The sequence below is a fragment of the Anser cygnoides genome, chromosome 5 (assembly GCF_040182565.1).
Source record: "Anser cygnoides isolate HZ-2024a breed goose chromosome 5, Taihu_goose_T2T_genome, whole genome shotgun sequence".
In the NCBI taxonomy this organism is placed as follows: Eukaryota; Metazoa; Chordata; class Aves; order Anseriformes; family Anatidae; genus Anser; species Anser cygnoides.
This window is the reverse complement of record NC_089877.1, coordinates 64,004,095-64,030,922: the sequence shown is the minus strand read 5'-3', so window position 1 is coordinate 64,030,922 and position 26,828 is coordinate 64,004,095. Positions and strand designations below refer to the sequence as shown.

General features: G+C 42.6%; 3 protein-coding genes across 7 annotated transcripts in view; 1 reads left to right on the top strand and 2 right to left on the bottom strand.

Annotated features, from left to right (window-relative positions):
• The window catches only part of ATL1 (atlastin GTPase 1), a 37,023-nt gene extending 27,602 nt beyond the window's left edge, over positions 1-9,421 (top strand). For both annotated transcript variants that reach the window (XM_048066242.2, XM_048066243.2), the window contains one exon: positions 1,285-9,421. In XM_048066242.2, coding sequence (XP_047922199.1) covers positions 1,285-1,395 — 111 coding nt within the window. In that variant the 3' untranslated portion in view covers positions 1,396-9,421. The remainder of the gene's footprint in view (positions 1-1,284) is intronic.
• SAV1 (salvador family WW domain containing protein 1) lies at positions 2,733-21,938 on the bottom strand. The gene is made up of 5 exons (XM_048066244.2): positions 21,656-21,938; positions 20,113-20,556; positions 11,578-11,848; positions 10,495-10,638; positions 2,733-3,953 (listed from the first exon to the last, which is right to left on the bottom strand). Exons 1-5 carry the CDS (start codon positions 21,747-21,749, stop codon positions 3,752-3,754), a joined length of 1,155 nt encoding a protein of 384 aa, XP_047922201.1. The 5' UTR covers positions 21,750-21,938; the 3' UTR covers positions 2,733-3,751.
• Positions 21,939-22,670: 732 nt separating this feature from the next.
• NIN (ninein) overlaps positions 22,671-26,828 on the bottom strand; it is a 61,425-nt gene continuing 57,267 nt past the window's right edge. For all 4 annotated transcript variants that reach the window (XM_066997408.1, XM_066997407.1, XM_066997413.1 and 1 more), the window contains one exon: positions 22,671-26,658. In XM_066997408.1, the coding sequence (XP_066853509.1) occupies positions 26,449-26,658 (210 nt within the window). In that variant the 3' untranslated portion in view covers positions 22,671-26,448. The remainder of the gene's footprint in view (positions 26,659-26,828) is intronic.

Here is a 26,828-nt window from a genome sequence, read left to right as displayed (position 1 = left end):
CCAAAGTGCTGCAAGTTCTGTTGGGGGGAGATGAGGACAGGTTTTCAGACACCATCAGAAGATAAAGAAACCCAGAGACGTTGCTTGAAGACCCTTGCATCAGGCTACCACAGCCCTAGGAATGCAGCCACCTGCAGGCAATATCCCCAAGGCTTTCCCAGGGCTCCGCAGGGATGTGGGCAGCGGCCCTGCATCACCCCGGGGCCTTCTGCTCACCCTCAGCTGTGCTGCGGCTTCCTTGGGCCCTCCTGCTTCACTCCACAACCTTGTGCACACGAAGGAGCCATCACCCCGTGATGAAGCTCGCCTCGCCATCATCTGCCTTGTCCCTCCCCACTATAATCCATGTTTAGCTCACCAGGAGTCTTCAGGTTCCCCAGCAGGAGCCACTGATGGTTTTGTTTTTGTTTTTTTTTTAATTTGTCCCAATTACAAGTTGTTTGAAGTAAAAAGCTCGGCGCTGCGCTACCCATTCACCCTCAGGCCTCTGCAACCTGAAATACATCGCAGCGTCTCCGCTGCGCTGTGCCCTGGGTGCGCTTTGGGGCGGGGGGACCCAGTGGCACTCCTCTGGGAGCTGCAGCACCCAAGGGTCCTGGGCACGGTCCCGTGGCTGCTCCCAACTGAGCTCTGCAAGGGGCACGCGCCCCATGGCCACGCCGTCGCTGCGAGCACGGGTAACACAGCCTCTGCCGCACACAGAAAACGCCCAGGTCTGGTGCCAGGCACGTCCCTTGCACACTCCTCAGCACTCGTGCGACAGCAGCCGGCGCGCTGCGGGACCGGCACGCTGCTTCCTGAGCCCGCCGTGCTGCTGTTTTGCCAAGGACAGGCCTTGCTGTCAGGTAGGAAAGGCACCAGCGGTAAAAGCAAAAAAAAAAACGGTAACACGAGAAGGAAAAAAATCTGCACTCACCCGCAGAAAAATAACGTAGAAAAGCCAGATACAAATTAGACAGCAAAGCCCTCTCTGTGATGCAATGCATTTCTGCCTGGTGGGGTAAAAAAAAGTGCTGAGAGTGCAGAAATTTAAAGCCTGCATGTGAAATACGTAGGAAAATCTGCCAGCCCCTCACTCACACTGCAGGTAGGCCTCAGCTGAATACAACCGAGGCAGCTCTTCCCCTAGGTGAGAAGTCTGAGGGCTCAGTGAACTCCTGAACTCTGTTTTTTTTTTTCCCTTTTTGGACATTACGTGGTGCCCAAACCAAACTGCCCGCTGCGCGCAGTCTGAACCTGCTGCTGCAGCGCAGCCCGTCAGCATCTGCTCTGGTTTTTTTTTAGGCCTTGTACAAACTGTACAGCGCGGCCGCGACCCACCGGCACTTGTACCACCACGCCTTCCCCGCACAGAAAGCGGAGCCCGCCGAGGGCTCGGAGAGGAAGAAGCTGTAGGCCGGACGAGCTCCCCTCGGTGCATGGAGGAGACGCTTCCATCGCTGTACCCATCACGAGCTCCTGCCGCGGGAGGGGAGCGCGGAGAAGAAGAAGCCCACGCGTGCGACGGTTCGGTATGTTCGTGCGACAACAGTGTTCGGTGGGAAGATGTAGGCATGTTTTTTGTTTTGTTAATATGTACATATCGGCACTGCTGCGAGTACAAAGTGCTTTTAATTTGCAATATCCGGCACACTTCCCAACTAATTTATGAAGCCTTATTTTCCCCTTTTTAATTAGTCACGGAGTCATTAAAGGAATTATAATTTACATGATACTGCAACTAAAAACCTTCCAAACCTTAGCATTATTCAAAATCATCCTCTTTTCAAATACTTGAACAAGTTATAACATGTAACCAAGGGTTTTCTTCAATCAACTAATTACATCAACATAATTAAAAATGTATTAACTTGCTTTATCAGAAACTGTAAGGACACATGCTATGGTATGTTAACGATATTGTAAGGAAAGTGTACTTTTCCATTCGTAACTGATGCACAAAGTATCACTTTGTATATGTATTGGAGAAAGTTTCACTGTATTTCTGTATATATATATATTCATTATAGTGCATAGAAAGTGTGTTAAACAGTTCTATTCTTTTATCATCGGAACTATTAAAGTTTGCTTTTTGTTCCTAAAAAGCTGGCTCCATAGGAAGCAATTACTGACTAATGACTTAAGAGCTTCTCAGTGTTATTTTTCACATTCTTTTCTGATTTTCTTCTGGCCTTCACAATCGGTGCTTCAGTAGTAGCTTGACGTTACTCTGGCCTGTTCACTGCCAGGGTGTGACCTCTACGAGGTGCTTCTGTCACTGGTAGGGTAAAAGCAAGTTTTGGGCCAAGAAAAGCCTCCCGCTTTTTAACAGCCGAGGAAAAGCTTCTTGTAAGGGAACAAGGCCACAGGAGGGCTCCGTGCTCAGGTCTGCAGCGCTCTCAGGGTACACACACTGCCTGCACATCTCACTGGTGGCAGCAAAGACTCGAGACTGAGATTTGACGAGCCAGTGTGTTTTACAATAGAGGAGTTTACGCATGGGTCCTACACCCGGCAGTCACAGCAGGCTGGGCACAGCACTCTTGTAGGGGCAGCGGTTGGGTTTTACAGAGAAGAGCGCTAACAGCAGCTCCGTTCCACTGGGACTCGTGCAGGGGACAGCGTCTGTACAGGTCCTACCTGCAGTCACCGCAGCTTCTGCTTGTGACCACTCCCAATCAGATCTTCCTGGCTCTAACCATTTCATTTGACCTGCTGAAAGGTGAAAAATCAGTTGACCACCCTTTCACTCATTAACCAAAAGTGATTTTTATTGAATTAACAGGATTTACAAGAAATGTATTTTGTCTGCAACAATGTTTATTGCACTAAAAAGAATCCATAAATAACATTTCAGGACAATCAATGAACCAAATGAAAATATCGGCAAGGGTAACTGTACAAGTAAAAATTTTCCCCAAGTAAGGAAACTTCAATACAAGACAAAACTCGGTAAAAAAAAATGTTGATACATCCCTGATTTTTTTCATGGTGTGGTACAGCTGGTTGGTAAGCTGGTTAGACAACGCTACTACCTTCCCGCGTGACTGGGGCTCATAAAATGCAGTCTACCTAGCATTTAAGAACCTTTGAAGAGTTTGCTTAGTGATATTGGTCTTTAAGAAGGTACAAGTATTTCGCCCTCTGACTAACTTCTGTGAAAACTAGTAATAAATCTAAGGTAATAATGCGTTAAACAAAGTAAAAAATAAGGCAACTCAGACTTCATTTTCATGAAGCACTTTTGGATTGGTGAAATCAGCTTCTGTACGGTTATAGTACTGAGGAGTAAGTGTCAGTGTTCTGTACATTAAAGCTGTAAACAAAGAACAGACCTCTCTCCAGAGGGATACAAAGTCCAGAGGGAAACACACCAAAATACTAATTTGGATTTTAACAATGTTTTGCATCCAGGGCATTTCTTGTAATTGCATCTATTGCCATTTAAAAATATATAGTCAGCTTCTTAATAATACAGCCAACTGCTAGAAAAAGATACCAGAATCAAGTCTCTGATCAAACTCCGTAACTCCATGCTGGTTTTCAGAATAATAAACTAGTTTTTGTATGGAAAAAGGTTAACAAACGTTTTTCGTTTTATAAACAATACATAATACATGTAGAAAAATATTCAAGAGGATAATAACAAAGGTGCAACGTCAACAAAAATAAGCTGCCTTTTCAACCAAAGCACTTTTTCATAGTATGAAGTGTGGAAACTTTTTAAAGCTCGTAGTGTCCTCATGAAAGTCTGTTAGAAAGAGCTGTTAGCTTAGAAGTTCTTGCCGTGCTGCTGGGCATACCACTGCTGCCTCTGCTTGCGATGCTCCAGCTCGGTGAGGAGGGCCTGCCTGTACGCCTCGTACAGCTTAACGATCCGTTCCAGTTCTTTCATGAAGAGCAGCTTCAGCATGCCCTGGTACGTGTCCAGGTCCGCGAGCTGGAAGAGCTCCCACTTCAGGATGTGGTCGTACCTGGTGGGAGACGGGAGATGATTATCCACGTGCCACTGCGAGCAAATGCACAACGCTGGGTGTTCTGTGAAGAACTGAGCTCGCAAGCTGGACGGCCGCTCATCAGCCTTCTGGCCGCCTACAGCCTACATCGATTAGCCTGTTCTATGTGAAGAAGTAACTAATTAACACCTAAAGACAGTGAGCTGTGTCTCAAAATGCACTGGAGAAACGTTACTTAGAGCTAAACCGCAGAATCACTCATAATATGCCAAGTTGCTTTTTATAAAGGTAAATTCTAGAAGTACTAAAGATCCTTCCTATTAACTGACTACACTAACACTCCCCAAATGCATTTTATGCCTTGGTTTAGAACACCAATCCTGTTACACAAGCCTTCAAGATGTAAAGTAAAACATCTTTTAAAATTGGAGTAGCAGAGAAAAAATGAACTATTTTAACAGCTTATCCTAGTAGTCCCCAGCAAGTACCTCCCAGAAGGCAGAACACTGCAGGCCTGCAAGTATTCCCTCACAACGTGCTTTTGTTTCCACAGCATTCTTGTTCCAGCCTTAACAAGCACTCTTGGACACTGTCCTGCTCTTAGTTAATTAGCAGCAATAATCTCAATCAGTGTCTCCAACTGCAGGTCATGAACCTCACAGGACAGCAGACAGGGGGGATTAGATAGCACCAGCGAGGGCTGAGGGAGGGAGAAGGGAGAGAAGGAAGCCCACAGATGTTCTTCGTCCTCACGCTGGAAAAAATGAGCTGCTGGGGACCTGGGGAGGTCCCCAGAGATGGATGTAAAAAGGGAAGAGAGCCTGAAAGGCGCTGGTTTTGCATGCAACTTTGGTGCCACCTCAAGCTCCCCCGTAGGAACATCTGCTCTAGCTGTCTGGAAACACACTCAGCTGGAAGTCAACCAGTTCTGGGTACAGGCTGTTACATTTCTCCCCGCTTCCACCACTCCCAAGGAGGAGCGGGTTGTGCAAAGCAAAATGCAGCAGCTTGGGTCATCGGAAAGCTGTTCCTATCGCCAGTGATTTTGCCCTGAGGAGGGAAACGGACGCGGGTTGTCAGTACTCTGTGGAACGTGAAAGCTCAAAGAAAACACAAGCAGGTGGAGGAAGGGGGCTGCGCACAGACAGGCTTTGTTAGGAACCAAACTCCTCACTCTCCAGAATGAAGAGCAGCGCACATTAATTAAGACAAGCCACAAAGAAAAGCAGAAGCGTGACGCCAGTCTGCAAGGTAAGAGAGACAATACCTACGGAAAGCTGCTGGACGTCTCTAACCACTACACACTCCTCGGCTACATGCTGACCGGCCTTTCAAAATACTTGGCCTTTCATTCTGGAAGCCTTCTCTCCTGCACTGCTTTGCTTACAGGAGATACAGCTGCAGCCAGTGCTCACTTTTTAATTTTTATTTGTTAATACGGAGCAATTTTGGGTTACTGTCTGTATGTACTCCTAACACTTTTTCCAGTTGCTGAAACGTACAAACGTCTCCTTATGATCGCACCTTTGGCTATCGAAGCTGCTGCCACTAGGTAGGTATGAACTTTGTGTAATACGAGCCTCCCTGAGCCTCCCTCGTTCCACTAGCGGGGCTGCCGGAGTTTCCTGAAGGCTGCGTTTTGTGTCCTGACTGCCAAACCACTCCTGTGAGTAATCAAGGCCATTCTCCTGCGAGTAATTTTCCACAATCCAAATTGGCACCGCAGCTGCACGGGAACGAGGTGGCTGGTCAAATGAAGGCCAGTTTATGGACATTCATAATGGGGAGGGTTGTTCAGTCACACGTTAGTCAGCGACTCACTTTCATGCCATAAAAATGCTTTAGAACTCGTTTTCCCAAATTTAGTGTCTGTAGTATTGATTTAGCTCAATATGTAAACCACAGGAGCTATCCACCTCCTTACGGGCAGATTTTCGGGTGGTCCCGCATAGACCCAAGCGTTGGGCTTGATTATCCATCCTCATGGGTCCCTTCCAACTCAGGTTATTCTGATGCTTTTAAAGCAAGAAACTATCAGAATAAAGGCTGTGCGTGTGAACACAAGTCTGTGCTGAGGCTCACTGAACACGTTGCCCATACACTCTATGTTCCAATACACTCTACGTTTCTATCAGTCACTTTTTAGCTGCCACCAGATCAAACTATATGGAGGTTGGGTTGCCTCCAAAATCCCAATATCTATCCCCCCCATCAAGAAAACAAACTATTTTTTTTTTTAAAATGTGCTGCTTTTTGTGCCGGTGGTGGGAAAGGGTTTTCCAAGGTCCCAGTAGAAAACCAGCATTTCTAACGAAGTTTTTAACAAAATCGCGGTAATGCTGCAGAGAGAGGACTGCAGGTCCCTGGCGGAAGGCCAGACACCCAGTATCACCACCACACGCCGCGGGGGAATAGCTGCCCGACGGCACAAAGCAGGAGATGCTGGAATTCAGGATGTTTCTTCCTCCAGGAGCTGGCAATTGAACTAATTCAAGAAAAGCCCGTGACGCTGGGCCGACGGCAAGAATCCCTTTGGTGAAGACCTGCAGTAGGCCAGTGCAGGCTCAGACACCCCCGTGGCTAAGGGGTCACTGACGGAGACCTGCCTGAAGTTGGCATGTTGGACAAGTGGCTGTGTTAACAGGCCGCAGTGCAGACCTCCCCTTATATGCGTAAAGAAAGTAGTACAAGGACTTCAGAGAGCCGGAGAGATACCAAAGCCTAAAATAAACGGGCTGTTCCCTTTGATGTCTCCTTCCACCTCAACGTGATGACTGGCAAAGTCTGGCCAGGACAGCCAGCCCCAGCTGGCGGCCACGGGGACACCCGCCTGGCCCCGGGAGCAGACGCGCCTCCCAAGGCTCACGGCACACGAGGGACAAGCAGGCAGTGGGTGCCCCCAGGGCTGTTTCTTACTAACGTGGTGGCACAAGCAGGAAAGAAAAAGCTACACCAGATGCAGTAACGCATTTGCGGATCTCCTGGGACCTGCAGCTAAGAACAACCCCCCCCCCACACCTTTATTTTAAGGCATCACGGACTGCCAAAACCTTGGTTGTTCTTTAGCTCTTTGAAACTCATCGCTGATGGTTTGTGATAAATCGGCACATCAGGGCTGCTTCTCAGCGTCAGCTTCACTTTGGCTGCTGAGAGAAGTACTGAACAGAGGAAGTTTAACTAAAGATCAAGCCACCAGCACCCCCTTAACAGGAACACACTCATTCCGATCCAGAAAGTGGTGTAGGGCTAGGAACACCCGCCACGGAGATGCCTCGTAGAACAGGGCCCAGAGGACAAGTACCTGACCTAGACACCCCAGGCATTTCGTAGGGAGGCAGCTAGTCACGGAGCCAGAAACCGAGGGCACGTTGGCAAAAGATTCCTGCCCAGCACCGAACCTTTCCTCCTGGGCAAGGAGAGAAGAGCTTACCAGTCAGAACGCTCCGTCTCCAGGGCTATTCCCAGGAGACAACAAGAATTTAATACAACGTTCGCTTTCAGCACAACAGATGGTGATCTGCCCCAAATATTTACAGCCTCTTGGTTACGGCTGCAAGGAACAAGACCTGCAAGACCTGGGTTCTGATCCTTGCTCCAGAAGAGGTGGGGGGAGAATCTGAACCGCAGCCTCTCCTACGAGGAAGGCACTTCCAGCATCCTCACCCTCAAAGTCCCTTGCATGCACTATGGCACACTCTTAGAGCACCTACCCCACTGGTCTTCAGGACTTTAAAATTCAATGTTTGTTCATCTTTTGAGTCTGGCAAGGGCTTAAACGCATGCCAGGTGTCTTGGTTTCACTGTGAACATTCTGGTAACTGTGCTTATGCTTGCAAAAAAAAAAAAAAGCCCTGGACAGATACTGGGGCAGAGAGGGAAGGGGCGCTTCAAGGTGTCACCAGTACCTTGGTATTGGAAATCATTACGCCTCAAGTTATTATTAGACCTCAAAGCCTCTTTGCTGTCTAATGAGCCAAATATCTTCATTTTGTTCTTAACAGACTGACTGCTCTTCACTAAAATAGGAAAACATTATGGCTAACACCTGCCACCTCTCCTCCCCATTAGATCTTTCCAGTGGTCTTATTCTTTAGAAAAACTTGTCAAAGTAAAAGCTGTTATCTATTTTTTTTATAATATCTATCTTTTTCCCCCTCAATGACTGGCCCTTAGTCAGCTAATCAAGCTACAGCACCAGGCATCCATAACAAAATTTACCACAGTGATCTCAGTGGAAAACAATACTATTAATCAACAATTTTTCCAACAAATTTCAAATAGCAGATCTTAAAAGATACTCCTCTACTACCACTATAAAAGTGTTTTGCCAGCTTTCATTTCTGTGCTAGAACACGGTAAGAAATGCACAGTTCTCATAAACAGCACTTCCTAAAAGTGGAGTAAGAACATAGAAGCATCACTAGATTTTCCCCTCAAGCTTTAAGCCAGTTGTTTTCACAACAGAGGTTTGTTATCACAATTAATTTGTAATGTGTAAGTGATCTTGATTTCAGTAACTGAAAATATTCGTCAAATGTTCTACAAGAAGTCCTCAAGCTGAGATGACAGCAAGCTAGTTATCACCTCTCTTCCTCACTTTTGTAGTATAAAAGTAGCATAAAACAGGATTTGCTTCTTCAAAGAAGTGTTTGAGAATTACATGAATATTCATATTAGTGCCAGAACTACCTTAACAGAAGAAAGTTAAAAGGATACGGGCAAGTACATGGATTTTGGTTCCTCTGAACAATGTCAATTCTTCTCAAACTCTGAATGAATTAAACCTTTTGAAACGTCTCAGCCTATTAAAGAAATTTCTGAGAACCTTACATTGCTTATCCTCAAGTTTCAAGTGAAGTACCGGCAAGAATTTACACAACACAGGCTGAAATATTTCAAACTGCATTGTCTAAATGTGCCAAAGACCTAAATAAAGAAATGCAGTCGCAGCCAAAACCTGAAAGTGTTTCTAGGAAATAAGTCCTCTCATAGGTTACAGGAACTTTGTATGTCCTTGGTGTATAATATAGTGCTGGATTTTAGGCAAGCCCAGTAGCCACAAGAAGTAATTAAGCACATCCAAATTATAGTTAAGCAGAAGCTACAAAAATATTTCAGCTGGAAGTCACCGATCATACACAGCTTGTGAATTTGCAACCATAGACTGACCTGCTCACTGCTGTAAAAATCAGTTTCTCCATATTTCCCTTATGAAAACATACGTGGTTTCATAATTACTGAAATATTACCTGGATTTTTTTATTGCTTTTCTATTTAGTTAGTCTTTTGCAGAGCTGAACCCATCAGAAAATGTTTCATTATGTTGACTTAAATCTGTTCTTGGAAGCAATTCCCTGTTTCTAGAGGGATGTTTCTTCGAAAAATAACTTTATCGCCACTTAGTAGTAATTAAAGCTTTTGACTGGAAACAGATTTCAGTCTGAATTCAGACTACAAGTTCTCCTTCATGGTTTTTTTTTTTTTTTTTAAGAAGGGAATAATATGCACATTAGGAAGTTAACACCCTGAAAAAAAAAAATTCTTTATAAGCCATTTGGTACTATTCTCACAAAAAACACTGAAAGTAAATCACATCCTACCAGTTCTCCAACATAAAATTCTGCAAGCCATGGGATCTGCAAGAAGTACTGCGATGATTTTAACTGATGCCTAATACAAAGCAAGCTAATGTGATGAAAGAGTCTCCAAATCTTCCAGTAAGATGACACAAATAAAGAATGGTCATACTTATTATACAAGATTTTCAACTGGAAGAAAAAAAAGTGTGTCAAATCATTTCAATAGGCAGATTTTGGCTCTGTTTTGGGGAGGTATAAAAATTATACATATAATAATGGTTTAAACCATAATATAACGTATATATGTGGTTTACATTATTTAAACAATATTCATTATAACAATAATTATATAATTATACATTAATAACAATATATTTTATAGGGTGAGATTATATCTACATATGGTTCAAAAAGCATATTTTGATACTAATTTGTTGAATGGCTGATTGTGAGCAACAACAGCAAATTAGAAGTATTTAGGATATTAAGTGTTTAGCCTAGATCCTCAGCTCGTAAAAAGCAATAGTGGTTCACTAAACTCAGTGTGGCTTTTTTAATATGTAAAAATGTGGAATAAAACCCAAATATACTTATTTTGCATTTTCACATCTGCTAAAAATTTCACCCATGCAGTTACGGGCTGTGAACATTAAAGGATCTAGGAGTTTTTAAACCACATTTCTGATACCGTTTCGGGGGGTGTTCCAGGAAATGTTGGAGGTGGTGCTTAGGGACATGGTTTAGTGGGTGACATTAGTGGCAGGGGGATGGACCAGATGATCTCGGAGGGCTTTTCCAACCCTAATGATTCTGTGTGAAAACATCCAGTATAACTTCCCCACGCTGTCAGCATCAGTTTTTATGCAATTATAAAACAGACACCAGCTGGAGTTCTTTCAGTCATCAGAACTCATTTGGTTTCCTTCTAAACTGCGCATGAGTAATTTGGTGTGAAAAGAAGAGTAAAGAAAGAAGCTCACTTCACAGGAGCCCTGGCGTAGACCTGCAGCCAGTCCGGAATCTCTGCAGTGTGGTAGGGATTCGCAGGGACGAGGAGGGGCTGGCTTCGCTCCGCCTGCTGGGGCTGGTAAGTCACCGGGGGAGGCTGGTCGTAACGGGGAACGCTGCACGAAGGAAGGCAGAGACACTCAGTGAGCTCCAAGCAGGGATCACTTAGTTGTTAACGCTAACGTACAGATTAATACATGCAAAGGCCAGTGATGCAACCACACGCGGCGCGTTGCCTCAGCAAGCCTTTACCGAGCCCAACGGCCTGTTGCTGTATTTGAGCTTCGTTCCAACCGCAGCTCTACGCGGTGCTGCGATCTGTTCGCACGCTGCACAACTCACTCGGGACCTATTGACCTAGTGCCCGCTACCTGGACGCTAACGCAGAAAGGAAGTGCTATCTGGTTTTGAACAAGCAAAAAGGCAAACTCAACTGAATAACACCATTTCGTATTTTAGAACAGAAGTATTCAGGCGGCAGCTGATACATTACGCCGTTTATAACGAATGACATCCTCGTATGTTTGTTTTTGTGTGTCACATGTTAAAAAAAGCTCTCTCTTCCTGGGAAACAGCAAAAAAAAGATTGAATAGCAGAACCTAACTGGTAGATCTGGTACATACTAATTTTATTTAACCTTTAAGTTTTACGTAGCTAAAATACCTAAATTCATCCCAAAGATGACAATTCATAGTTCGGATTATAGGTGCCATTTTTCAGAGAGTCTCCAGGAACATCAGATCAAGTTTCTCTTCAATCAACAACTCAGTTCTGTTCTCAGCAACTTGGCTGTTTTACCAACAGTTGAGGAGAATGGTTGCTTTGTTTTAGTGAGTTAGGAACAATATCCTGTTTCTAAACTTAAGATAGTAACAGATGAGAAAAAAAGACACTAACAATTATAACTACTTCTAAAAATCTTAGTCAAGAACCACTAAAGCTTACTTCTAAAAATAAGATGGTTTTGGCACGTTATATATGAGGCAAAAACGGTTCCACTTTCTCAGCTGGGTTAGGAAAAGAACAATCATAACAGACAAGACTGATGTCATACCTGGGAGCACAAGGATGTTTGTATTGAGCTCTTTTATTGATGTGATCCACATAATACACTCCGAATTCTGCTGACTCGACTCTCTCCCATCCCGGAGGCAGTCCCTCACGCTCGAGTGGGTGGCTCCAATGAGTCGTATTAGTGTTATGATCTATATAGTATTTCCTTCCTCTAATAGTCCAGTCCACTGACCAGCCAGGAGGAAGAGGCAAGTCTTCAGAGCTATGGTTGGTTAAATTTCCTAGAGATGTAGCAGCAACTCTCCCGATGCCTAACAAAAAAAGGGAAAACAGTGTTTAGCCAAACCGGCAATAACCCAAACCAACATTATGTACAGAATCAACTTTTCTTCCCCCTGCATGAGGCAACTATGAACTTTGAACGATACCATAAGATTTACAGCATGTGCACTCGTACACTAGTAAAAAAATATTCTGATGAAGTCAAAATAGCTATTCCTCTTTTAAGTCTCACGTGTTTTGCTCTCTTACTACTCCAAGATCACTGGCCAGCTTCGTTCAGACAGTTAAAGCCTCCTTGCTTTTTCAATTAAGAGATATATCTTAGCATACTCAACGGGGATAAAACTCTTGTTATTGGCTCAATTTGCTGAGCACAGAGCTGACATAAGATTACAAGTGTTAAAGCTTTACCTAGATGACAGTTTCTGTTCATACACTATTACAGATAAATAGTTCTGATGAACCTACAAGAAAAAAAGAAATTCCCCCTAGTTTAGTCAGAAACAACTAACTAGAAAAATGACAGGATACCAACAAAGCCTTAACCCTTCAAAATTAGTAGCTTGAGGAAAATCAAGCAGAGGGGCAAAGGTTAGCACTGAGCTGACAGGTATTAGTGATGTGTGCGCAATCACAGCCAAAAACACCATCCGTAACTACAGAAAACAGGGAAGCCAGATCCACCCAGGATCCTGCAAAAGCCCTGTGCTGAACAGAGTTGTTCTGCACATACTGAAGTTCATGTTGCCATGCCTTCTTTGCCAAAACCACCCATGGCTGCTAGACTAGCTAGCTTATGTGCACCCCGAGTGGGACAGTCAGCCCTTTTTTGAGAGAAAGTCACAAAATCTCCTGCTTTCTTCCTCTCCCCCCACATTCCCTTCCTTCCACAGATCTTGGAGAGACATTTCCTGCCCTAGCAGTCTGCTCATCTGCTTCTCATCTTGTTCTTCTTTGGTACTGAGCACCTGCACTTCATAATGCTAACGAGGCCCATGAAAAACATTAATTTCCAGCTCTCCTGGTGAAGCAGGCTGCACTACGAGAAGACTTTCTCCAGCAAAAGAGAAGTAAAACGACCCAGGTCAAGTGTATTTTGGGTTGGGAGAACTGACCCAAAGCAATACCTGGTTTATTTCCTACCTCTGCCCTGGAAACACAGCACATTTACGATTTACAAGTAACCAGTTAAAGAGACTGCTCATGATTATTTTAAAATAACCTATTTGTTCCAACATACACATTTCTTTTACATTATAAAAACTAGTGTGCTGGATGCTGGGAGATGTACCGAAGAAACATCATTTCATTTAATCTTTTCCTTCCCTCTATATACACTGGGGATACTTAGGTAGCTGATTAAAAACCCAGTAACTCTACAGTTACACAGTTTCTGGCTTTAAAGAAATTCTAATTATCTTCTCAAATGCATCTATTTGATCACAGTACTCAGAGTTTGTGTATCGCTATTTCCCTACAACCAGAAGGAGTACAGGAGCAACTTTTCCCACTTTGTTAGAAGTCAGAAGGTGACTCCATCACACCTTGTTTGTTGACTGAGGAATACACCCCTTCCCTTCTGTTTTTCAGGGGTAACATTTGGGTGTGCTTATTTCTGAGAGTAGAAAGAAAAAGCACGGCCTATCTCATCTAAATCATACTACTAAGAAGAAATTTCAGGCCTGGTCATTAACTGAGAGAGACAATACTTAAGTAGCAGCCAAGCTGTTATATTTCTCAGGCAATTTCATACCTTGTTTGCTGACTGTGGCAACAGTCCTTTGCAACAAAACATGCACAATCGGTAGCATGCCAGCCAAGGGGTGCCATCGATTTTAAGTATTAGGTTACAAATTCTGTCATATTTTACACAGGGCTGTCATTCTAGTAAAAGATAGGAGCGATCAACAATAACGTAATGGAAAGGTTACAGAGCAACTGAATGAATAAAAAAATTAAACCCACAAAGCTCCTGCTGAGCACTGTTGCTCTTGACAAGATCTGTGCTCACCTACAACCCTGTTTCTAGCCTTGTCGTGTTCTGAATTGTTGGCCTTAAAGCATCTCCGCTTGCTGGAGCGCTCACCTACTCGTTAGCTTTAGGAAGGAAAGTTAATAGCAGCCTTCATGTGACAGCTCCACCTCGCATTAGGATTAAGCAACCCAGACCTTTACTTCCAGTGAGGAGAAACATCCTAGACGCTTCCTGACCTTTAGCAGTACTGGGGCCAGGGAGACTATTTCAGGCCCTAGCTACAGTTATGCCACTGTTTTTGTTTTCATTCCAGTGACAAAATACAAGCACTTCAGCTTCTTGGAAATACTGCACTTGGGATAAACAAATTCAGTATTTTCCCCAATCAAGTGGGCTGCTGTGTTGTAATTCTGCATACGTATAAACAGCAAACATTAAATCACCACCACAAGCTTGAACACACAAACCTGACAGGGGAAAGAACTTTCATCAAGGTATAAAGGTATAAATATACTTTTCTGTTCACTGTTAAAAACAGCACTTTTTTTTCTTTTAAATAAGTTCCTCCCACTTAAATTCTAGCATGACTGCAGCAGAAAAATACCAATATAGTTATTCACTGGGGGTAAAGGTTAATGCTTTTTAACATCTCAACTTGGTATTAAGAGTTGCACAAGCCAGGATGATGAACACTGAGCAGCGAGCCATCCTCTGCACCAGAAGCTCTCTCGACACAAAGCCTGCATTTCCCCATACAGAAGTCAGAGAAGACTGGAAGATGCACTTGCGTAAAGATGAAAATCAGATTCTGACTACAGAGAGAAATTACCTAGAAAGCACGTTAAAAGCAGCGCTACCCATCCTGTAGGAAGGCAACACGGGCAGTTCTGCTGTTGTCCCATCACTAAGTTCCAGCTCCTGGTTTCTCCCAGCGTACGGTCTCAGTGGGCATTACCTCCCCTTAAAACCAGGCATCACACTGAAGTGTTCTGCAGACTGGAAGTTTTCAGATGTCAGGTAACGCTCGGTTGTCTTACGACCATCAAGCCATTATGGCAATTAATATAATTTAGGCATTTGTTTATATAATTAAAGTTACTAGAGAGCAAAAGAAATTGTACCCTATTTTTCCTTATAAAGCTCAGTAGATGTTTCCTTCAAGGCAGAATGAGCACCCATGTACGAGGAGCAAGTAGTTCCTGCTACAGTTTAAACAAGAGAAGATGAAAATCTATTTTCAGATACATACACCTGTAAGGAACAGTAAGACAGGACCACACTTCAAAGAATAACTTTGGACGTCATCTTTTCCAAAGTATTAACCAAAGAATCAAACTGCAAGAAAGCCTGAAGCCATCTACCATGAACATCACTTTCTGTGTAATACTGCCAGAGTGGGATATTCTTCTGGGTTTTAATTTCAGGTAAGGTCTTAGCCCTAAAACATTTTCATAGCAGCACAAAGCTTCACACAGTCATTCACTGCAAAAACCAAGGCTATTCCCTGAACTATGGACCTGTACTATATTTTAATACCATAACACAAAATTATCTACAGGAAAAAAAAACACACAAAAATCTACAGCTTGAACCACTTTTGTCAAAACATCTTGTTTAAAACCTGTGGCTTTCCTCTCGATGGAAGAAATTATCTCCACTTCACTGTAACTACTCAGGGTTTTGTCACACACGTGTTTTTGTACCTATGGCCAGGCAGAAATTCTTATTCTTCCTGCTTCTCCAAGGAACAGTTATCTGTAAGTTATCTGCTTTTTCCTAATGTTAGAAGTCTCCTTCACTCTGTTTAATGATGAGCACTGTTCTTTAAAAACTCTCAGCAGCACTATTACATTTCAAGCAGAGTCCCCAATGAATTTAAATTTATGCAAGTGTAAATCCTTTTCAGCTCGTATCTTTGGAACCTGCCTAGTCTCATTTGTTAATTCTGTTTCCTAATGCTTGCAAAACACAGTATCTTCAATTTAAGGTCTTGAGTGAATTGCACAGTAGCCTAGAGTATTATTTGCTGTTCTAAAGCAAAAGAAAATCCTGTTCAATAGTTTGCTTGTTTAGGAACATCACCATGTATATTCTTAGTATTTTGAAAAAAGAAGGTGCCAAGGAACAGCAATCACTTTTATTACGAGAACTAAGATTAAAAATACCGAGTTTTAAGTGAGGCCAGGCCCATTATTCAGTCTCTCTCTCAACATCTTCAGCAATGGGGGGTCTTAACACCAGATCCCAAAGTTTAATTTTGAGCACCGTATTCTAGTGCACCCCGAGATATTCCCTTAAAAATCCACCTTCGGCTAAACAATGTCACGAATGGGACAATTCCATAGGATCTTCTACAACGGTGGAAGTCTGTTCGGCTTACTCCATTAATATGGAACAATGCAAACCGTGAGCGATAGAAAGAAATGCTTTCACAGGGCAATACATGGGCTTTAACATAAAAGCATTCTGCATAAAAGTCAAGCAGTTCTTCAGTCCATCAACAATGGTAGTGGAAAGCACAGGAGAAGAGTCCTACCACCAGAGCAGCCCAGCATAAAGGGAAAAGGGCAAAGACACTGCAGAAAGTCTCACCTTATTCGATACACAGCTTACGTAGGCAGAGAAGTTTTAGAGCCTATAAACTCCCCACAGCTAGCTTCAACCAAAATTCACAGTATTGGAGAACAAGTCTAGCCAAATGAAAGGCCATCTGATTTGTCTTTAATTACGTTAACTGTCTTGAGAGCTTTTCCCCCCTTCCTTTCCCTCTTCAAACCAGGATAAGAAACAGGCAGAGAGAGAAATGTTTAAGGGAATAAGTAATAATAAAATAGCAAAGAAGTTCTGGGCCTTCCTAACGCACGCCAGAGCTTCTGAAGGTACTTCCTGAGCACAAGTACCTCCATTGTCAGAGGGCACGGGACATTCCAGGCAAGCGTAAATTAATGAAGGGGACATGACAGGAAGTACTTTGAGAGCTTCCAAAAGTTCTATGCTGAAATTACCGCAGAATCAGCACAAAGAAAAGGTCAGGAATTGCCATGTTCAAAAAAAAAAAAAAAGGTGAAGTGTACACACTTGAAAAGCCCTGCTGCTTTAGCTCTAAAGAGATTCCATTTAACAACCTGTATTTCTTGATTTTGCTCTCATATTCAATATGAATAACTTTGCAATGCCAAAGGGGCAAAATTTAACACGAGGTGAACCTCCTTTCAACTAAAGCTCACTGGACTCTCCCTTCAGAGGGTTAAATAATTTTTCTCCTCTGACATCACAGTCAACTACTTACAATCCTACACCACAAAATCCCTTTTTTTAATCTCAGCAATTTGCATATACACAAGAATTATTCAGCTTACCGCACAAACAGGTACAAATAACTCTGAGGTCTTGGTTACAAGTTAGTTCCAATCTATACTGTAGGTATAACTTCAACCACAGACCTCCCAAAACCTTTAACCTAGAAGAGAGGAAAGAGATGTCGAGGAAAGACAGGTAAAGTCTCTTAGAATTAAGTTTGACATGGACACTTGGAAAAAAAAATTAAAAAAAATAAATCAAGAAATTGCACAGAGATAGCTGAACATACAAAACTAGGAAATAACTGAAAAACATTTCTCAGGAAAACAACTAGCGCTAGTTTGTTAATTAAAAATAAATCTAATGAGAATGAGAAAATGAAGATATGGAGGATTGAATCATGCAGAGAGAGAAAACATGACTTCAAGGAGGAATGCCTACGAAAGGCAGCTTTTGAAAAATAATGAAACTTGCTTAAATACTTTGCTAACCGCTTTGAGTATGAAGATGTCAATAAAAAGCACATTTCACGTTATCACCGAATTATAAAGAGCGGAATTCTTATTCTGACTGAAAGCTGAAATTCACATGCACATTTTGTATCCAGACACTGCTTCTGAAGAGCCATCTCAGCTGTAACCCCCACTAAATGAAACATCACTCACCACTGGTGATTACACCTCGTGCTCATCAGGAAACACCTCCTCAGCAATGAACCCAAACCAGAACAGAACTGAGAGCACCTTCTGGGAGAGGAGGCAAGAGGCAGCATTTACAGACCACAGCTAATGAAGGGGTACGTATTATGCTTTGTACCCGCAGGTATTAGGCAAGTTTATAAGCTGCAGTCAGTGATCCTGCTGAAGAACCGTTTCAATTAGGTGAACCGCTTAGAAACAACACTAAAAATGTGTGAGAACTCAGACAAAGACAATGAAAGCAAAAGGCCTGACCCAGTATTCTGGAGATGCAGGAAAAGAGGAATTAGAAATTACAGAGATTAGCGTTGCTTAAGAGAAACACTTAAGGCTTGATGACAATGGATGGTTCAAAGAAAAAAAGCTTTACAGCAGGGCAAAAGAAATAAGACGACATGGGGTTTTCTTATTTTTGGACACAATTCTTCTACTGAAAAATGTAACAGCAATTCATGAGAAGACACAGAGAACTTGAGGACATAGGTCAATGCTCTTACTGCAGTGAAACCTCAAGGTGGAGTTTAAGAGTTCATATTCCAGGTTGAGATGAAAGGCAAAAAAAAAAAAAACAAAGGAAAAGGGATAACACCGGCAGGCAAGATGTTCACCTTTTTGGTTTCTTCCTACAGATATACGACTGAATACCCACCCCTTACCAAAGGTGTAAAATCTGTTCAAACTGTTACAACATCTGAGGAAAGGACAAAGACCAAGCAAATACCAGCATGTCCTTTGTGTTTTCCAATGGCTAAGAAGGCATGAAAACAAACAGGAGAGAAAAGCCTTATGAGGAAGAAATGTGTTGCTACAATTGAGGAAAAATATGGCTGTGAAGCTCTTCTTTCAGCTTGTTTTAAAATTTGCTAGATTAACTTCACCTTCAAACTAACAGGTGGAGATCCCTTTCCACTTAAACACTGATCCAGTTCTGCAAAGCAGCAATCTTATTTTGGAAGTCTCTCTCAGCATTCAGCATTAGTATTGTCATTTTGAAGGTCAAAATGATGGATTCCTTTATCAAGCCCTCCCTTCCTGCCTCCAAGCCCACAGCAGATGCAAACAGGTGCTTGTTATCTGGGCCAGGTAAATGTTTAATGACTGCTGGCTGAAAACAGCTGACAGAGATGGAGGGCTTCCACGCGTAATCCAGATAGATTTATGTATTAAGCCAGCATTTAACAAAATTAACAAGGATGGAGTAGCCAGCCTTAAACATTAGCATTTCAAGATTTACTGGCTGACAGCACTAATGCTAACGTTACTTTTCTGCTATTTTTCACCGAAATGTTCCTGTAGTTAAAAAAAAAAGAAACAACAAAAAAAGCCCACACACCACAAACACCAAAGCAATGTCAGATTCTAACTCCATGCACTCTGTCAGCAGCCATAAACGATGATACTTTTACTTGCAAATTTGTTCTTCTAGACAGGAGATTTACTATTTCGTTTACAGATTACAAGTAATGAGCTAGCAGTATATTATTTACAGGTCTGAAACGTTTCTTTCAAACTCCTCCTTGAACGTAGCTGCAGTAGCATACACAGTGCTCCAGTACTGCCGGTTTACTACTTTTAAGGTCACCTTTCCACAGGTAATGTTGAAACCCTAGATTTTTTAATTTCAACAACAGATTCATGACAGTAAGAATTCTTCTTCAGCATCATCACAGGTAATCAAATACTTCAAAAAAGTATTTAATGGATTCTTTCTTATTGCCTTGTTCCATTAGAAAACAAAGGCAGGTTCCACTGAGTTTTGTTTGCCTGTTTCCTCCTCAAACAATATTACAAGCTAAAAAAAAGGTCAAGGACTAAGAAGTCAATTTCAGCACTAACTACATGCCAATTTGCTAATTACACATAACAATCATTCTTCTCTTTATTTGACATCAAATAAAGATATTTGTTCATTATGAAATTTAAAAAATAAACATTTATAATAGTAACAACAACAAAAAAGCAGTATTATAGTTTAGAGCTGTTGATTATTCAATACATCATGAAAACAGCAGCTGTCCCCTAATGAATAAAGCTGCTTGCTCACTAGCAACTGACTCAACATGGGCAAGAGAACTGCACGTAGGTTTGGGATTAAGAGAAGTTTGCTCGAACTTACCTCATTTATTCCATAAATCACTCACCATCTACATATGCAATTGCACTCTTAATACTAAAAAGTGTCAACATGTACTCAGATCATAGAAGTGTCATTGAAAGGAAGCCCTGTCCTATAAGCGTAACTCGGAAACATGACCAGATAGACTTCTGCACAAAAAGTCTTTCAACAACATTTCGAAACCAACAATTAATCCACACTTACCTGAAGTGTGCCTCCCATGATTCTGGGACATCCTCTGGAAAAGATCACTGTTGTGTTCGTAATACCTGTAGTCCTCATGCAAGCGGTCATTTAACTGACGTCTCCTTTGGGCATCATAAAAGTGATCGTAATAGTAGCAACGGGCGCCCGCGTCTCCATTTTCCATAACAGAATTAGCTTCTGTTAAAAAGGACTGGGAGGAAGAGCCATATTCTCTAGGGACATCAGCTAAGCTTCTAGCAAGATAGGAGGGTGCAGACAGTCTGTTGCTTTCACGTCTCATTATTTCATGAGGTGGCCTCTGCACTGGAGTTCGAAGGAAGCTCTGGTTCCTGGAAACAATTCCATCTCCCCCAGCAGCATACGCAGGAGTGGAGTCAGAAGGACAGATATCAGTTCGTCTTGGAATGGTTGGACCGTGGCGGATAAATGAAGGCATGAGATCTGTTATAGCATAAAAGAGAAATATGAACTGCGCGTGCTCTTAAAGTATTTGGCTAGCTACAACGCCTGGTTTACACCATGGAAACTAGGAAATTCAAACGCCAGAACCGCTTTAAAGTGCCTCTAATACATGCGTGAGTATAATGGTAAAGCTGCAGCGTGCACTGGCACAACAAAAGCCACACACCCTCTGCCTGCAACAGCCTATTGCCAAAAAAGCACAGTTTTGCCAGCGTAATTGCAGCTACAAAAACCAACACACAACGCCTCCCACCCCGCTACCCCGGACCATGGCTACATCAGCCAGGCTTCATTGCTCTCCTCCCTGTGCGGCCCAGAGCATCCACGCACCCTGCCTGCAACTGAACCATGAACAGAATTTGGCCTTTCTCCGCTAATTATAAAGTCTGGCCAACAAAACGCTGTCTTTTTGTGCACGTAAACTGTCAAGTTATCAGAAAATTTCGTTTTCTCCTTTACATAAAGGAGCTTTGCATGTGAGCAATGCTGACACCCCCTCACACGGCTTCGCCGCCTCCCTCCATAAACAAAGCATCGCTCCTCTCCTTTTTATTGCTTTCAGCACGGCTTAAATAACTGCTTTCCTTCCAGGTGAGCTAACACAGTTCCAATTTACAGGGAGCTCATGCCTGTTATTAAGCTCATTAACGAGCTCTTGTGAAGTTATAACTTCACAACTTGCACCAAGAATTCAGTGCCTCGCAGGAGGGGTAATCAGTCAGTTTATGACAGCCATCGTAAAGCAGGCACGCAATCGCTACATCACGGCAAACAGCAGATGTGTAAGAGGCCTTAGGCCGCCAGATACACCTACAGGTTGGCGTGGAGGCCTTAATGTGTATTGATTAAGGGCCAGGCCGGCGTGACCAGGCTGCTGACTGGGAGCTGGGTGCCTGCGGTCCCCAGGCTAACCCAGCCGCTACACCACCACACAATTCGGCTCCGTTCGCCTTCAGACACGCGCAGCGAGCACCCCAAGCGCCCTTCCGACGCCTACTTGCTAATCTTCTGTAAAACCGTGACAAAAGCGAGGCTCAGGACCCGCGCCCACCCCCCCCCCCCGGCCCCCGACACTCACTGCGGAGCAGCGGGCTCGTCTCCTTCTTCACGTACTTGCCCTGCACCTCGCCGGGCTTCGAGAGCTCCGTGCGGGTCTTCTTCCGCGACAGCATCCCCCTGCCGGCCCGCTCCCGGTCCCGCTGCCCGTCCCCGTCCCACCGCCCGCATGCCCGGCACCGGCACCGCCGCCGCCTCCCCTCAGCCCGGGGCCGCCCCGGCCGCGCTCCCTCAGGGGCCGCCCGTTGGGGCCTGAGGGGGGTGAGCGCGTGCCCGACAGCGCGTGCCCGGCCGCGCGCCCCCGCCGAGCGCGCCCCCGGCCGCGCCCCCCCCCCCCCAACACGCCTACAGCGCGCGCGCGGGGGGTTGTGGGACGGCGGGCTCCGCCCTGAGGGAACGGCCGCGGGGTTGGGGGGGGCACAGCGCCCCCGCGCGGCCGGGAGGGCGCATGCGTCGTGTGCGGGGGGGGTGCTGACAGGAACGGGGCCCGCCCTTCCCTCAGTCACCACAAAACACGTTACGAGATTAAATTTACAAGATGGGGGTATAATTTATACTTGTATAAGTTATAACTCTTATATACTTATAAATTGTACTGTGAAGGGGGGGGCGCTGACAGGAGCAGTGCCCGCCCTTCCCTCAGTCACCACAAAACAAGTTACGAGATTAAATTTACAAGATGGGGGTATAACTTATACTTGTATAAATTATAACTCTTATATACTTATAACTTGTACTGTGAAGGTGGAGAATTGGTATGTGAGGCAAGGACAGGGTGTGCTCAGATATAAACCTGGCTTGCTGCCCATCAGTTTTTTACCCGTTAAACGGCTTTATGCTCTCATAATGGAAAGCACCAACCTTCCGATACCGTGGTGTGTTTGTAGGTATTGTGTAGGTCCGTACACATTAATCACAGTATTGTAGGTACTGCCTAAAACACCTACAGCTTGTATGGGAACATACCAAACTATTGGTATATTACAATCACGTTCAGGTAAAAAAAAAAATAACCAAAAAAAACCAACCACCACACACAGGGATCGTACAGTCATTTATTTTTTTTACATTCATTATAAATAACATGTAAGTTGGTTCATCTTTCAGTTTTACATGATGTTGTAAGGACAATATATTACACTGGAACAAAACATAATAGAAAAAATATACAATTGTTCTCATTTATACAGAACACGTCAGCAATGACAGCATCTGACACAGCACAGGAGACCTAACAGGTAAATGATGGAAAACCTGAGAGAAAGTAAAACTTTTTTTTTTTTTTTTTTACTTTTACTGAAAGTAAACTAGGGCATTTTACTCCTGACAGGTCCAGACTGTCTCCTATTCTACCTTACATACAATCTGGCTAAAATTACGTATGTTACAACCTTTTACTTCAATCAGAATTCAAAGAATTCTATTTTCTTTCTTTGTATTTAAAGTGGTAATTGGAGATTGTGAACCTTTGTGTCATTCTAAGTCGACACACAGCACTTCCACCTGTGTGAATTCAGTACACGTAACTTTAACTTGGACATATACTGCCTCTGCCTCTCCCTCCTCCTCTTCCCAAAATCCCAACCCTAGATACCTATGTGCCCTTATTTTCACAGTGATTCACAAAGCAAGAGTTGAATGCTTTTAAAACACCTTCTGGTAATAAAGTGGTTAATATCTTAATTGGTGAGACTTGTTGTAGGAATGAGGCCTAGTAATTCAGTGAGCTTTGCCTGTCAGAATACCATTAAATACTTTGGTATCTTTAAAATGCCTATGCTGCACAGGGGACACATTCATGCACAAAAGACCACAAATGCTTAACGCTTACATGTTTATATGCTTATTTTCAGTAGCTTTCATTTTGTAGAAGTAGCTGCTCATCTTCTGAGCTGACGCAACGAACCAATAAGCAACACTACACTCGCCGGTAAGCAGCACTACCTTTGTCTGCGTTCCCTCCACTTGGGAAGGGATTGTCCTGAAAATTGTCCTGTAGCAACAAAAACAGTACAGTACAGAAAGGCTGTAGTGTATGTAATCACAAAAGGCACTTCTGAGAATTAATTCACACAAGTATTCCAGTTTGAGTTATGTCTAAAAAATATTTACCATTGTCTTCTTCCTCCATCCTTCTCCTTTTTCCTGTGTTTAGGTTAATTTTTTGAAGCTAAGTGGAAAAAAAAGTGGAGCAACAGAGGAGAGGGTGAGAAAAGGAGAAGTCAAAATCCCTTTTCTCTGCTTTTTCCTTGTATTCCAATGATAAAATCATATTTTGGCTTGTACTGTGCTCTAGAAATGTCTGATTAAAAAAACCACCACCACCAACAACAAAAAAAAAAACAACTGGTAAGTACCAGGAGATTAAATGAATTGGGTAAGTAGCCTAGCCTTTAAAATGAGTAATGTGCCTAGCCTTTAAAATGAGTAATGTGAAATTAACTCCACAGTAGCTCAAGTGAAGTACTCACTTATGTCAGTGTTCAGACTTTGGTCACATACAGAGCATTATTACTAAATCTAGATCACCTTATGAAGTAGCGTTAAAATGTACTAGCTGATAATATAGTTCTGATCATCTGAACCTCACCTATGTTTCCTGAAATATTTTAAAACTTTGTTAATTTCCATAGCATAAGCATGATTTTAGGGTGTGCTCAATTACCATATTGCTAACATACAGCCCTGGTACCCATACGCAGAGGTTTATTATAACTGATACCACTTACTGATTAATGTAAAAAGAAGAAAAGATCTCCCTACTTCAGATTTTGAAAGCAAGCTCCAATTTACGCCAATGCAATTTGTCAAAGTGTTTTTGCAGCCTGTGAAAAAAGGGATATGTAAATCTCTGAGATTATGCAGACAAATAACCATTACAGGCATTTAGAATAGCATAGTAGTGAAATAATTTAAAAGGATTTTGTGTTACTCTAAGGTATTCCATAATTGTATTTCCATTTCCACTACGCTGCTTGCATAAAGGGATGGAGGAGGAGAGGGGAGAAGAGGAGGTCATATGCAGTGTGTATAGTTCAGTCTCTCAATCCTCCAAGCAGCAGGTAACCCTTCAGACATAGAGGGCATCCCCTACAGCCACATTCTAGTCAGTACCAAGTGAAAATAACGTTCAATAGGTTACTCAACAGCTTGCAGGCAGTCTTACCCCAGTGCCTGGGAGACATCTGGCTCATTACAAACGCTATTGTAACTGTCACCTTGCTAGTGGTCCCAGAGACAAAGAACCTTGCCCTCTTCCTCTGCAACCATGATGATGCATATATAAAGAGGTCCAGTTTCAAGTATTGCCAGTATGGTCCCTTTCACCAGTTTTATGTACGCTGCTTAAGTATGTCTTACTGATGGAGGCAGGGCATTTGGAGGAAGGGCTAGCCTCTCCTTTAGACTGTAGTAATGGATTATATACAAGCTTGAGCATGCAGGCTCTTATTCAGCTACTTCTTTGTTGCACTTGCAGTTCCCTAGCCTCATAAACTCATCAAATAGGAGGTATTACGTGTCATTACAAACCTGGATGCTCTTCAGCCTTCACAACTACAACACTACTGCAGGTTGGTCTGGGAGTATTAAGGTAATACTCAAGCAATTTTGTTTAGCCTGCTCTTCTTAATGCATGCTTATCTTCATCTATTGACATTAATATCCACATGTATTATATTGAAGGAAAGTAATTTAGGCTATTATTCCCTGAGTTTTTTGTATTCACATCAAATATGTTTCCTCACAATTAATTACAAACTTAGATTCTGTATCAGGACTTAGTACAAACGACATACCTTTCTAAATTATCACTCACGTCAAACGGAACTCTGCTTAAGTGGCAAAAGTTCACATCTGTGAGGCCTAAAGACAGGATTTCACTGAAGAAATCACTCAAATCCCCCTCTTCATTCTTCTGCCAGTTGTTTAACAAACATACTCCACTGCTTTACTCAATTTACAAGTTATATAAACTCACTTCTTCACTTCTGTTTAGTGACTCTTCCATTGTTTAGCATAACTAATTTCCACACACAAAAAATTAAGGCCTCTGCAATTTTTAAGTTGTCTGGCAGCACAGTTAAAAAAAAAAAAAAAAAAAAAAAGCAGTAGTCTTTATTTGCCATCTGGGAAATTTCTTCTGATAAAATACGGTTATGCTTAGTTGGATGCGGTAGTCTATTTACATATTTTTAAATGTTTTTTTTTTTCCTTCCTTTTTTTTTTTTTTCTTCTGAGCTCTGCAGAAGAACAGCTACAAAGAAAAACCCAGATGCCTAATGCATAAGGTGGAGCATATTGCTTTACAGAAACTAGAATCAGATTGCAGGGTACAGATGACAACAGTAAAGTCTTGCTTTCAATAGCAATTACACTGACAGTGTTCAAGACTGACCCGTCAGTATTACTACGTTTGGGCCATGAAGTATCCTAGAAAGCAAAAAGTATTTAGAGTTTTAATTCAATACCATAAGTTTGCATTAGACATTGGCTTCAATCTAGATAGATATAACCAATTCAGTAAATTCAGAATTTGTATTTTAAATGAAAACCAAAGTATCAAAATAAGTTAACCTAGAAAAACATCTGTATTTTTAAATACCAAAAATTACTTTTAGGCAAAATTTAGCAGAAAAATAGTTTGGGAGTAAACAAAAGATCTGTTGGCAGTGTCTGGTTTGGGATTTAGCTCTGCCATCTCCTTGGTGGCATCTGTTAACTAAAATTCACCAATACAAAAGGCAACATAGTGAAAAGCTGAAATATTAAAATTTCAGTAAAGTGCATGGGATTGTGGCATACTTAATGGCTTTGCTATGACCTTAACTCGGATGCTGAACTAAAAGATGGGGATGCCAAGTTCTTTACGATTTTATTGAGGTTGGCGATTTTTTCTTCTAGTAAATAGTTTTTCTTTTCAGCAGTTTTCTGGCGCTGTTCTGTCATCTCCAAAGCCTTCAGCAGTTGTGCATTCTCAACATAGAGATCCTTGACCATTGCATCTGCTTTAGTGTTCTTGGAAAGCTGAATTGTGAATGAAACAAAATTACTCAGCAAGTTAAAAGCAAAAGAAAAATTAAAAAATAATTAAAAGCAAGAACAGTGCTGGGAATATAGGTAATGTGTTCACTGTAACATATTAAAGGAAGACAACCCACCCATTCATGCTATTTTCATTTGTCAAAAGCTATGCA

Bases quoted from the DNA above. Each gene is read 5' to 3' on its own strand.
- SAV1 (XM_048066244.2), bottom strand. From the start codon at position 21,749: ATGCTGTCGCGGAAGAAGACCCGCACGGAGCTCTCGAAGCCCGGCGAG. The intron at 20,557-21,655 runs GTGAGTGTCGGG...ATGCTATAACAG, and splicing joins GACGAGCCCGCTGCTCCGCA to ATCTCATGCCTTCATTTATC. The intron at 10,639-11,577 runs GTATGACATCAG...TCCTTCGTGCAG, and splicing joins AAACATCCTTGTGCTCCCAG to CGTTCCCCGTTACGACCAGC.